Source organism: Thamnophis sirtalis, unplaced genomic scaffold (assembly GCF_051295495.1).
Source record: "Thamnophis sirtalis isolate CommonGarterSnake01/CBP01778 unplaced genomic scaffold, rThaSir2_p1.2 scaffold_4, whole genome shotgun sequence".
NCBI classification, from domain to species: domain Eukaryota; kingdom Metazoa; phylum Chordata; class Lepidosauria; order Squamata; family Natricidae; genus Thamnophis; species Thamnophis sirtalis.
Window position 1 is genome coordinate 83,420,587 of NW_028261384.1, and position 14,220 is coordinate 83,434,806.

Consider the following 14,220-nt stretch of genomic DNA (forward strand, 5'->3'; position numbering starts at 1 on the left):
TGAGTACAGACTCAGTCCCTGTGGCCACTTTGAAAGGAATAAAACCTGTGTTTCTGTACACAGAGTTGCTATATGCCACTTCTGCAAAAGGCAGGTGCTCAGCCCAATTAATCTGCTGATAATTTACATAACAGTGCAGCAGGGACGTGCAGTCACTGGAGGCAGGGGAGGCTGGGCCTCACCAGTCTCATGAGGAAAAGGAAAGAATTTTCAAAATAATTAAAAAGGCCAAGGTAGTTGCTGCCAAACTCCAAGTCACAGTGACTCTGAGTCTGCTTAGTGCTAACTGTAGGGGGAGGCGAGAGAACTATGGGCCTCCTTTGCATAAGGAATTTTTTCGCCTTTTAAGAGTTAAGCAAGGGTTAAAAAGCGAAAAATTCCTTATGCAAATGAGGCACGTGATTCTCTTGCCTCCTCCTGCAAAGCCTTTGGTTAGAGGCTTTTTAAAAACATTTAAGCAGAGTCATCCATGTAGTGACTCTAGTAGCAACTATCCTAGCCTGCCTGGCCCTGGCTAGACCAAATCTTGCATTTTTGACACAGGTGGAAGGTATGTGGGTCAGAGGGAGGGGGCAGGGGGAAGGAATTCAAAATTATTTGTAATGTAAGTAATAGTAATTTGTTTTTATTGTGTGTGTGTGTGTGTGTTTTACCCGCCTCTGCTGGCGCGCGGGCTGGCACATTTATTTTTATTTTTTTTAATTTATTTTTTATTTTTATTTTTTAAAGTGCTGGCATGCCTTCCGGGCTGGCCATTCAGTGGGACATGCTTGATATACTCCGTCCCGGTGGGCGGAGAGGACGAGGGAGGACAGGAGGCGACGGGCGGGCGGGTGGCGAAGCGAGGCTGCTCGGGAGGCTGAGGCATAGCTTTAAAGTGGCGGCAGGACACTGACTGCTCCAGCAAGGCTTCCTGCTCCATCCCGGCGGGCGGAGAGGGCGAGCGAGGACAGGAGGCAACGGGCGGGCAGGCGGCAAAGCGAGGCTGCTCAGGTGGCTGAGACATGGCCGCCCCTCATCTCCCAGGCTGGCTCTGGCGGTGCAGCAGCGCTGCTGAGCCCACCCTCCCGCTTGTCGCCTCCAGTCCTCCCTCGCCCTCTCTGCCCGCCGGGATGGAGCTGGAAGCCTCGTGGGAGCAGTCGGTGCCCAGGGGCATGACTTTAAAGTGGTGGCAGGGCCCTGGCAGCAGGACTTTAGAGTACCAGCGCCGTCTTCCATAGAGCGGGTCCCAGTCCTGTTCTATGGCGGACACGGTGCTGGGGCTTCAGTGGGGCTTTCAGGCTTGCCCCACCGGCCATGAAGCTCACCGCAAGTCACTGCAGTGCAGTTGAATTGGCACATTCATACCATCCATTTGGTATTTGGAGGTAAATCCCTGGGAGGAGCCTATCAATTTTAAAACTTCCTGCCAAAATGTTGTGGTGAATTGCACCTCCTGTCTGAGATAATGTTTTGGGATCCCGTTTAGTCTGTAGATGTGTTGCACAAACATCTTGACTAGGACCTGGGCAGAAGGTATCTTTGGACAAACCATAAAGTGTGCTTTCTTTGAAAACAGATCAATGACAATCCAAATTACTGTGTTCCCAGCACTCTCAGTCAACACCATGATAAAGTTCATGGATGTCTCCTCCCATAGCTAACTGGGTTGACTACTGACTGTAGCAAGCCTGGAGGCTTCCAGGTAGGTGTTTGATGGAGGCACACATATGATATTTGGCTTTTATGTCCTTTTTCATCTTCAGCCACCAGAACTGTCTCTTCACCAGGTGATGGGTTTTCAGAAACTCAAAATGTCCAGTGGATTTTCCATCATGGCTCCTCTGCAGGACCAAAGCTCTCTGGCTGACTGTGATGTACGCTTTAGTCCTCTTCCATGCCAAGCCCTCCTTCATCAACAGGTCTTCTTTATGTATTTGGAATTATTCATCCATCCCCATAGCATCTTTTAGCAATTGCATCATTGAGTTCAGAGCCAATTTCCTCAGTGCCTCGCAAGTGCTGGGCTGCAAGCTGCCTGGATGGGATAATGGAGTTTACCTCCTCTAAGGTACTTCTGTATTGGGTCATGTGAGATAGGGCATTGGCTAAGAAATTCTTCCCACCTAGCAAGTAGAGAAAGGTCAAATTGAAGTGATTAAAATACTGAGTCCCCCGGACCTGCTTAGGAGATAGCTTCTTTGTGGCTTTTAATGCCTCCAGGTTCTTGTGGTCTATCCACATGTTGAATGGAATCTTACTGTCCTCTAAGAACTGCCTCCAGGTGAGAAGAGCCCATCAGACCATGTAAACTTTCTTCTCCCACTGCCCCTCAGTATCAGACAATTTGTGAGATGTGTAGGCAACTTTCCCTTTTCATTCCTCTGGAGTAAAACTGGCCCTTCTGCCATGTTACTGGCATCTGGCTGGATCATAAACGGCTCATCTGGGCTTGGGTGCTTCAAGACCATCTCAGCAGCAAAAGGCCATTTCAGCTTTTTGAAGGCTGCCTGGCATTTGATAGACCAAGTTAGTGGCTGACTCAGTTTGGGTTTCACTTCCCCTCCTGTCTTGAGCAAATTGGTGATGGATGGGTCTATCTGGGCAAATATGAGAATGACCTTCCAGTAAAAGTTCATGAATCCCAGGAAGCTGTGCTTTCTGGGTCAAAAGCCCTCCCAATCCAGGATAGCTGTCACCTTGGCCAGGTCCATCTCCACTCTTGTAGATGTGGTAGCACAGGTAGACTGGTCTTGGGGAAGTCACATTTAGATTGCTTTGCATGTAGTTGGGCCTTGCACAGCTTCTCAAGTATTTCTCTCATTAGCCTTACATGCTCTTCCATGGTCTCAGTATAAATAGGAATGTCATTCAGGTATACCAGCACCCCTTTGTACAGGTGTTCATGCAGGACCTCATTTATTCATTGTATGAATACTGCTGGCATCCCTTGGAGTCCAAATGGTATCATCCAAAATTGATAGCAACCTAGAAGGCAGTTGAATGCAGTTTTCCACTTATCCCGCTCTTTAATCTTCACTCAGTAATAGGCTTTTCTTAAGTCCATCTTAGTAAAGATCTTCCCCTTAGCTAGGTAGCCCAGCATGTCATTCATGGGGGGGGGGGGAAGGAATACATATTATCCATGAATATGAATTTAATCCTCTGTAATCTATGCATAATCTGAGAGACCTGTCTTTCTTGTCTTTAAAATTACAGGGGCGGCCATCCTTGACTTTGCTGGCTGGATAAATCCCCTGGCTAAGTGCTTGTCTATGATCCCCCAAAGTTTCTTTATTTTCATCGGCATCATGGAATACATCTTTGGCTTGGATAATTTAGTCCCTCGCAAGATTTCATAGCACAATCTGTGGGGCGGTGAGAGAATGTCTGATTCCCATTCATTGGGAATGGAGCAGCTTTAACTTCTTGCTTCCTTTAAGGTATTCATTGACTCCAGTTTCAGTTTCCTAACTGATGGTTCAGCGTTTTTGCTGGCTCCTACTCGCTAGTCACTTTCTTCCTCATTTGCCACTTGTTGCTGTCTCAATCTACTGATGGATTCCATTTCTTTAAGCAAGCTAGTCCTAGGACCATGGTCTCATCATTCCAGGAGCCACAATAAAATGAATATGTGAGTCCCAGCCCTGAGGCTGACTGGCTCCATTAGGCAAGTTGCTGGTGCCCCTCCTATAAATGAGCCAGCTAACGGGAGCATCATATGGGCTGCTTTAACTTCCTCAGCCTCAATCTTAGCTTCTTCACTTTCTGAAGGCTAATTAGGCACTGAGTAAACCTCGAGTCTAACAAGGCCATGAGGCCCCCCTTTAGAAGGGCACAAAAATCTCCACCCGTGCCATCATAGGGGTGATGGTGCCACTTACCATCGGATCATCTTCCTGTTACTTTCATAGAAAACAAAACTGGGTTTTCCATGTATTGGAGTTCCCTTCCCTTCTCTGCATTGGGGAGAAACCACCATGACCTGTTGAGCTGCCTGCATTTTCTCCTTCGGCTTCAGGGGTGGCTTTTTCGGCTTCAGTTGGACTGGGGTTTGTTGTGCAGATGCCGAAAGTGGTGCAATGCAATCGACTGCCCAGTGGCCTTCCTTCCCACATCAGAAACATGGTCCCAGAATCCAGAGGGGCTTCTCCCCTTTGGTAGGGGATCCACCTTCTCTCTCTCCAAGGAGCACTGGGCATCTCTCGAGCATTCAGTGGGTCTTGTTCTCATGTGCAATGTGCTCCCAGTACTCCATCAGGTCAAGGTCCACATTTGTGACTAACTGGTACCACGCTGAAAGGTCACGAGGCACACCCCTGGGCAGGCAGTTGTGATACAGCTCCTTGTTCAACCCTCCTCCCCAGAATTGGTAGATCAGCATACATTCAGCCAATCTCTCAGGTGAGCTGCCAGACTATGAAAATCTTAGATGTACTCTGTCCTGGGCCACTTGCTTTGTTGCAGGGAGAGGATGTCAGTTTCGGCACACTGGGCTGCTATGGGGTCTTCAAATCTGCCTCACAACATCTGCATGAAAGTATCCCGGTCTTGCAGCTCTGGAGCCTTGTCATGGAGACACCAACTATCCCACTGCATCCCTGTCCAGGTTTGATGTAATGGCATTGACCTAGGCATGCTCATCTGAGTTCATTGCTTCATGGTGCTCTATGTAGTTCCAGACTTGGGTCAGGAAGTAAGCCAAATTGTTGGGTCACCCATTGAATTGGACTGGTAAGGGATGTGGTTGTTGGTATTCTCGCACTAGGATGCATCCAGGTAACAACCCCATTGTAGCCAGGGGATATGGATTTACTAGCTGCTGCTGGGGCTGTGTTTTCCAGTGCCTGCTCCCTCAATGTGTCTGCAACTGGAATGGGAGGCATTGTCCCTTGGTGGGGACTCTCACTGACCTTGGTGAGATAGTCACCATCAGCTGCAGGAGGGAAGGTCAGGCAATCGTTTCATGGCCCCTGACTCCTGTGACCATACTTTCATTGAGATGGCTTCCCAGATGTTCTCCCTCAGCTGCTCAGTCAATTGGCTGCAGCTGAGGCTGAGAATTTCCACTTCCTTGGGTCATCCTGCTCAGCTGCTCACCTAGTCTTCAACTTGTTTCCTGGATCACCATGACTCCAGAAGAGATAGGCTGATCCTCTGCTTCTGCCCCCAACCGACAGGCCCCTGGTGCCCAAATACGGGCCTTCCATTGTTCTTTTCCTTTTAGCATGGGCTGTTGCTCTGGCTTCCCAGGCTTCATACCCCCTTCTTTTCCTTTGTCAGTTGCCAACATCTTGAAACTGCCAATCTCCTGATGGGGTCCAGGTAGGCTGCTACCAAGGGACCTGGTTTAAAGTTAACTGTCCAATTGGCAAATCCAGAAAAAGAAACTCCTAGGACATTATTTTACCAAGAGTATAAATTTTACTGAATAAATCCACATTGGCACAGAAGAAACAAAACTAACTCTGAACTTCCCATGCAAACGCACACATAGTTCATTTCTCCTTTCCCCATGGGCTACCCACAGTCATTACATCCAAAAATCACTTTTGTTCCTTTTGCTTTGGGAACCAGCCCATTGCACTGTAACATCTGCCCTGGGTGTCCTTGAGGGGGGAGCGATGTCTCATGGGAATTGATGATGCTTGGATGCCATTCTCCCCACCGAAATTCCACTCCACAGAAACACTCTCTATTCCTTGTCAAGCTGCGTGCAAAGTGGAAAACAACTGAAAGTTTGAGTTGGTCTTGACAGATGAAAAGGAATCAGCCATAAAGGATTCAAATGCTTATATTCAAATGCTCAATATGAACTGGAAATACTAGTACATGATGGCAAGTATGATATAGTTATCATTATCAAAATTTAGTAGGATGAAATGAATGACTGGAATATACTGATGGAAGGATACAAACTGTTAAAAAGAAATAGACCTAACAAAAGGAGGTGGAGTTGCATTATATGTAAGAGATCACTACATCTCTACAGAGATGTATAAAACCCAAAATGAAAGCCTCCTAGAATGAATATGGGTCAATATATAAAGTAAAAGAAATAACATTTCCATATGTGTATACTACATGCCATCCAACCAAGCAGAAGAAATAGATGAACTGTTTGCTAACCAGTTAACATACGTATCTTGGAAACACACCACAGTAGTAATGGGGGACTTTAACTACCTAATATCAACTGGGAAACAAATTCTACATAAAGTGGGAGATCAAACCAATTCCTGACTAATCTAGATTACAACTTTGTCATGTGAAAGTTAGAGGAGGGAATTGGACAGACAATTTTACTGGAATTAATACTTATTAATAGAGAAAAATGATAGAGAGGATTGAAGTTGATGAAACTTTGGGTGAGAGTGACCCTGTCATACTGAAATTCAATATAATGCAAATACAAATAATAGACATAATCAAACCAGTGCTTCTGCCTTTAAAAGAGCTGATTTTAACAAATTTACAGAGTGTTTGTGAAAGATTCAATGGATTCAAGTCTTAAAGGGGAAAACAATTCAAGAAGCTTGGGAAACTCTGAAAAATAGGATTATTAAAGCCCACTCCAGCTCAAAACCACTGGAAAAGAAAAACAAGCATGATTATAGAAAGAACTTTCTCATCAACTGAAAGACAAAAAGGACAGGTATAAAATACAGAAAGAAGGACATATTACTAAGGCAGAATACCAACAAATAGCCTGAACTTGCAAAGATGAAGTCAGGAGAGATAAGACTTTGCAAATGATAATAAAAAAAGTTTATTTCAACATATAAAAAGAAAAAGAAAAAAAGTCAAGGAAACGATCGATCCACTAATGAGAGAAGATGACAAGAAGAAACAGGCAGTAGCAAGAAAGCAGAGCTGTTTAATTCATTCTTGGCATCTGTCTTCCTTCAAAAAGATAATATAGCTCAACTTACCAAGAACATATCCATAAAAGACAGGCTAAGAATACAAATGAAAATAAGTTAGAAAAAGGTAAGAAAACACCTAGATTACTTCAAATTGCCAGGACCTGATGGATTACATGCCAGAGTTCTGAATGAGCTGGCAGATGCGATCTTAGAACCATTGAATCAGAGGGCCGGAAAAGAACTGATGTGGTTCCCATCTTCAAAAAAAAAGGGAGGGAAGAAACTTATCCAAGAAACTACACCTGAGAAGATCCTGAAAAACATAATCAAGCAATAGATCTGAGAAAACATAGAAGCAAGCAAAGTTATAACCAGAAGCCAACACAGGTTTGTCAAAAACAAATCATGCCAAATAAATTTTACTTAATTCTTTGACAAAATAAATCAGTGAAATGCAGTGGACATAGTTTATTTGGATTTCAATAATGCATTTGACAAAGTACACCACAACCTGCTTCTTGGTTAGTATCACCACCATATGGATTTGTAATTGTAATTGGCCGACAAACCACAGTCAACATGTAGTCCTTAATGAAATTCAATGAAAAGTAAGGTTTATACCTGGGGGACGGGGGGAATAAAATGCACAGGTATAGAGTAGGTGGCTCAATAATAAGAACTGCAGTCCTAGTGGGCAATCACTTAAATATGAGCCAGTAGTATGCAGTAGCAGCCAAAAAAGCCAATGCAATCCTAGGTTGCATTAACAGAGGGATAGAATCAAGATCACATGATTTATTAGTAATTTATAGAGTAATTTATAAAGCATTAGTAAGATTATACTTAGAATACTAAATCCATTTTTGGTCATCACATTGTAAAAAAGGATGTTGAGACTCTGGAAAGAGTGCAAAAAGAGCAACCAAGTTTATTAGGGGGCTGGAGGCTAAAACATAAAGAACAGTTGCGGGAATTGGATATGTTTAGTCTAGTGAAAAGAAAGACTAGAGATGGCATCATAGTGGTTCCAATATTTGAGGGACTGTCACAAAGAAGAGAGTGTCAACATATTTTCCAAAGCACTAGAAGGCAAGAGAAGAAACAATGGATGGAAACTAATTAAGGAGAGAGGCAACCTAGAACTAAGGAGAAATTTTCTAATAGTGAGAACAATTAGCCAGTGGAACAGCTTGCCTTCAGAGGTTGTGGGCACCCCATCACTGGAGCTTTTAAGAAGATACGGAAGATACTTTTCTAGAATGGTGGCCTATTGTTATTCTGACTTCATCCCTAGCACCCACACTGCCATTCAAAACGACTACCTCACATCATTCCCCAAGACTGACATACCTTGGAGAATGGTGCAATTGCCCTCATGACCCAGATCTCCTTAAGATCTGTCACATTTTTCATGTTTATATTAAGGCAATGTTCTTTTTGTATTGCTGCCCTGGGTAACCCAAGGCATTTGTTTTTGAAAGAATATCAGAAAGTGCTCTTCTGTGACTTTTGCAGCCTCCAAAAATTGTGTGAATGATTGCCTGATTATCAGAGGCTGCAGAGTATGCAAGAGCATAGCCCTCTAGTGTGACTTCCAGAGATTGTGCAAGATAATACCACATTCTTGTGAAACCTCAGCAGCCTCTGATAATCAAGCAAGAGTGGGGCATGTTTTTGAGAACAAGTGTTGTCAGGTGTTGATGAATGCTGGCAGGCCACCCAAATGTCATGGTGTGTTGTCTTTGACATGTGTGAATAATCTAATGAGTAGAAGGCAAAAAGATCAAAGGCAGCACAAATGAGATCACTATAAGACTCATTGTAAAAGGAGCAATTCCCGAAAGGAAGACCGGAAGTCGACCGGTAGTTCTCCAGCTAGAAAGATGAGGGGGTGTGAGCTCTGAAGAGTCTCACATGAACTCTATTGGACAAACCAATTTTGAGATTCTTTTTGGATCAGAACCCCTGTGGTGCTGGTGGGGGTTGAAGAAGGAGAAGCGTCCCATCAGACTCAGAGAGAGTGCAACAGGTCCCTCATAGGTCAGAGACTTGTTCTCTGAATCAGAGTTGGGGCGGCATCATGGCAACATGGCTGACTTCAGGCCAAAGCAACTGAACAGTAGTGTGCAGGAGACAAGATGAAAGCCTGGTAAGAAGATCTAATTAACCCACAGTCATAAATCAGAATTTGGAAAAGGCAAAGAACCTTGTGAGTATAAATAAATAATATTAATGGACAGATCCAGATTGTTATTTAAAAGCAATTAAGGATAATCTAAGACAAGATATGGAAAAATGGAGAGGCAACATGAAATATACTTTATTTAATATATATATTTTATTTTTTTTATTTTCAAAACAGATACAATACAAAGAATTCTCCTTCTTTACATACTGTAGAAAGTGTACCAGTTGGTTACAAAAAACTTTTGTGCATATCTTCCACAGTCATCAATCATAATTCATATTAACTCAAGTATTTTAACTCAGATATATTTATACATATTACTATCATCATACCTCCATTTTCATTTGACTATAATTGTTTAAACGTCCTTCATAAAATATATCAAGATTTAAAACATAACCACATACTGGCATTTCATTTGCTATTTCTAATATCCTCCAATAACACTGAATCCTTATGGCCTATTCTGGCTAAACATCCATAATATTTAGTAACAAAAATGTCTAATCCTCATAAGTACCATTCAATATTCATATCCAATTATTACTTATCATAGCAATACATATGTATACATTATTATCATTATCAATTATTTATTTAACTATATCTATTGTCACTAAATTTCACTAAATTTAACTAGTTTTAGATTATACCCTTTCATCTATCAACATGTATCTTTCCAGTAGCAAAACAATCTCATGTCCTCTTCCATTTGTGGTACCAGTCCTCTAATCATCTCCTTAATCAAATTTGTGTGGATTCCTCTTTGCAACTCATTGCTTATTAAGTCTCTCATGTAATTTCGATGCCCTTCTTCTGTTTGCTTAATCAGTTTATCTTTAATTGTCAGTGGTGTTTTCAATGATGTTGCTAACAAAATTTCTCTCTTTAAATCCATAAATTCTTTTATTTTTTCTTCTTCTGTATCTTGCCATCTGGGGTAGAGTTCCCCTCCTTTTAATTCCTCTTTCCATATTCCACTCTTTCCATTTCTAGACACAAACCAATCACCATAGATATCAGCGAATTTAATTTCTTTGTAGTCATTTTTCTCTTTGGTTTTTAGGACTCTAACCTCCACTTTTTCCACTTGATAAACATCTCCAATTTCTTCATCATATTCTACTGTTAGATGCTCTAGATTTTCCAACTTCTTCTCTGTCCTTTCAAATATGATTGAAAATTTCTGAATTTCTTACAATATCTTTTGCAAACTTAAAGTTTCTTTCTGCTGTTGAGATTGTGCCATTATCTCCAGCTGACAAACACTGCTGCTCTGGCTTGGAAGGTTTTTACAAAATTAAGTATAAATTCACAAGGTCTTATTTTCACTTTTTTCTGGTTAAAGATATACTTCAAAGGAACGTCTGTATGCTTTTCTTCTTATCATTCTCTATAGACAAAACAATGAGATCTTGAAGTGCCAAGCCAGAATAATCAGTGAGGAAAGTAAAAGTGTTTTGTTTCTAATTCACAAACCTCCAGCCTCTGAGTAGCACTGTCATCTTAACTTCTGTTGTTACAATTTTCTTTGTTGCTTTTTGTATCTTTTTTATTCCAAGTTTTTTAAAAAGGTCAAATTCTTGAATGAAATAGAGAAGAAAAAGGGAAAACACACAAACAGTAAAGAGGAAGGAGAATTTTATCCATAGGTTGTAAAAAATAATAATGAAAAAAGAAGAAGAAAACTTAATCCATTCATTTTAAAATGCTTGCATAAATTCCATCCATGAAAATAACATTTAAAAAGTAAGATAATCCACTGTCCAAAACCATTCAAAGCTTAATTCCACTGCTTATTTCTTCTTTTCTCAAATTTAAATTAACTTTAAGTTTTTTATAGGCAGTCTTTTAAAACGGTAAAAATTCTTCAACAGCTGGAAACACTTTCTCTTTCCATATCCTTCCATTTCGGAGCCACCCCGACTTCATCAGCCTGGTGGCTGGACTTTTTGTCACCAGCTTGAAGAACTTCTCTTGGATCGATCAGGGACTTTGTTATGCCCCTGAGATCAGCAAGACATATTCTTCCTGTTCACTGTCACTGTGGGATGGTTTAAGTCTGATTGGACCACCCAGCGGCAAAAGTATTGGCTGCGGTCTCGGAGCATCGAGACCGCACATCCGTATCATCATGACATTGGCTCTTCCTCAACATGAAATATACTTACAATGGGAAATTATTGAGATAATAAAGACAGAATCACAAATTTGCAGCGTGTAAGGATGCATAATTATATAATGATGAGAATAGCTGGGAATTGTAACCAGGTCTACATCTCAGCCAAAAATAGGCCGGGGGGGGGGGAGTTTTAAAATACAATTACTATATATGTATACTTTTTTTCTATTTTAAAAAAGAAGGAAGAAGATATATGTTAAAATTAAATATGTATATTGAAAAGGAATGATAAATACCCTCAACATAAAATGGAGCTCACTCAGAGCCTGAAATACACCAAGTAAATGAGATGAAGAGGGTGAAGTAGAGGAGAGAGGTAAGGGAAGAAGAGATGGTAGGATAGAGGGGAGAAGAGAAGGAGAGAACGAAGGAGTGGAAAGGGGAGAGAGGAGAAGGAGAGAGGAGGAGAGGGAAGGATGATAGAGGGAAGAAAAGAGGTAGTGATGAGGAGGAGAGAGGGGGAAGAAAATGATGGATAAGGTACAAATATAGTGTATGGAGAACAGAAGAGTCAATAATTGTTTTTGGGGAGTTGATGGTAAGATGAATTGATGTAAACATTTAATAATATAATATGATGTTGGTTATGTAATAGTATACATGTGGTTATATGTTATGAAAAGGAAAAAATAAAAAAAAACTTTATTTAAAAAATAGATAAGACTTATTGTTAATGGAGCAATTCCAGAAAGTTGAAGGAGCAGAGAATGTGAAAAGAATTATCAGTCATTTGAAAAACATGACTGGCATATATATATATATATATATATATATATATATATATATATATATATATATATATATATATATATATATATATATATATATATATATATATATATATATATATATATATATATATATATATATATATATATATATATATATATATATATATATATATATTTTAATAGAATTTTTTTTTATTTTTGTTACATAGACAACATAATCACATAACAATAGAAAAAGAAAGACAGAGGGGGAAAAAAAGGAAAACAAAGCCCATCATCCCATGCAGTATGTCATTTAATTACAGGTGTTTTAACCTTTATCATTCTTATGCATTCATTGTTTCATTTAATAAATTATAATTTAGTATCATTTCTTATTCCTCTGCCTGTAGCAATCCATCCCTACTACATTTCCCATACACACATCCCATATCTCTCTGTTATATATTTGATAGACATAGGATAGCCTAGGCCTAGGATTTTTTTTTAAAGGAAAAAACACACAAAAAGAAAAAGAGAGAGAAAAAAACCATCATCACATGCAGCATGTTGTTTGGTTACAAGTGTTTTAACATCTACATCTTCAAATAATATTTACCATCTCAAATGTTTCATCTAGTATAACTAAAAGCCTCATTTTCATTCTAGAATATATATTCAGTTAACATTAGCATTATTTTTCCCCAGAAAGTATACCGTACTTATATTCATTATTGTCCTTGCATTTCATACCTTCAGAGATCTTATTCCTTCATTTTTCAACAAGACGTCGCTGCGTATATATACCAGTTTTCATTTGTTCCCTTATTAAAATTGCTTATCAGCAGCGAAATATCATTATAATACGTTCTTAACATTATACATTATATCACCAGACCTTATATTAATTCTTCTTTGTATCATTGTTAGATTATTTCACAGCATAATTATATCATCATTCACTTTCTTCAATTAAAGCATAAGTATATCATTTTTCATTTCCAAGATTTTTTTTAACATGACTGGCATATTGATGGGAAGTAGGTTGACTGGGTAATCAAGACATGAACATTATTACTATGGAATAGTGGTGGGTTTCCATTTTTTTACTACTGGTTCGCTCGTGCACAACCATGGTTCAGTAGAGCCTCCTGCCACCGCACTACCGGTTCGCCTGATCCAGGCCGAACCGGGAGCAACCCACCTCTGCTATGGAATCATTGGTGCTCTCTGAATTTAGTTATTTTCTTTATCAAAATAGATAACATCATCAGAAGCAATATTCTCTTCCATTATTACTGTAAGCACTTTTGACTACTGTTAGCACTTTTTCATTAAGTATTGGCCATTTTAACAATCAATTGTTTTGAGGGCGGGAGGGAAGAAGGAAGGAAGGAAGGATACCTCATAAGTGTAATTTGGGCAGGAAACAAGTGTAAAAATCCATGTGAAAGGATTGAGTGTTGGACTTGGAAAAGATACTTTATTTCCTGTTGGAAAAAGGAAAAAAGAAAATATTTAGTTCAGGAATTTGATAATATTTATTTATTTCATTCTATGTCTATCTATTTTCATTTACAGAAAAAGTATTTTTATTATAAGTTTATTTTGTATTCAGGTATTTATGTTATAAATGTAATTCAATTTCAACTGTTATTTAACTATTGTGATTTTCCACAACTTGGTTGAACATTCAAAAGATTCTCCTCTATTTTATAACTTTATAGAGGATTCCAGAAAAGAAACTATATTCATTCAACAGTTTAGCACTGTCAAGGTGGAATGTCCATTATGAATGTGTACTTATTTAAAGTAGCAATATTACCATAAGATGATAAGAAAAAAAAATCTCCTGTACATAGACTGGAATACAGGTATAGAATATGTGGCACCTTGCTCAACAATAGTAACTGTGAGAGGGATCTAGGTGCCCTAGTGGACCACCAGTAAAGTATGAGCCAGCGTTAAGAGTCTTATAGTATGAATGTATTTATGGTGTAGTAACAGAATAACAGAGTGGGAAGAGATCTTGGATGCCTTCTGGTCCAACCCTCCTGCTCAAGCAGGAGACCCCTATACCATTTGAGACAAGTGGCTGTCCAGTTTCTTCTTAAAAACCTCCAATGATGGAGTACCGACAACTTCTGAAGAAAAAGCCATTTCATTGGTTAATTGTTCTCAACTGTTGGGAAATTTGTCCTTAGCTCTAGGTTGTTTCTCTCCTTGATTAGTTTCCATACATTGTTCCTTGTCTTGCCTTCTGGTGCTTTGACCTTCTCTTTCTTGCAACAATCC

At 39.9% G+C, this 14,220-nt stretch overlaps 1 protein-coding gene across 4 annotated transcripts in view; it reads right to left on the reverse strand.

The window, feature by feature from the left end:
- TECRL (trans-2,3-enoyl-CoA reductase like) overlaps window positions 1-14,220 on the reverse strand; it is a 69,623-nt gene that overhangs the window by 18,820 nt on the left and 36,583 nt on the right. For all 4 annotated transcript variants that reach the window (XR_015696405.1, XR_015696404.1, XM_087713218.1 and 1 more), the window contains exon 10: window positions 13,330-13,415. Coding sequence is in view for 2 of the 4 variants with exons in the window: in XM_087713218.1 (XP_087569344.1) it covers window positions 13,330-13,415 (86 nt within the window). In the remaining 2 variants the exon portion in view is untranslated. The remainder of the gene's footprint in view (window positions 1-13,329; window positions 13,416-14,220) is intronic.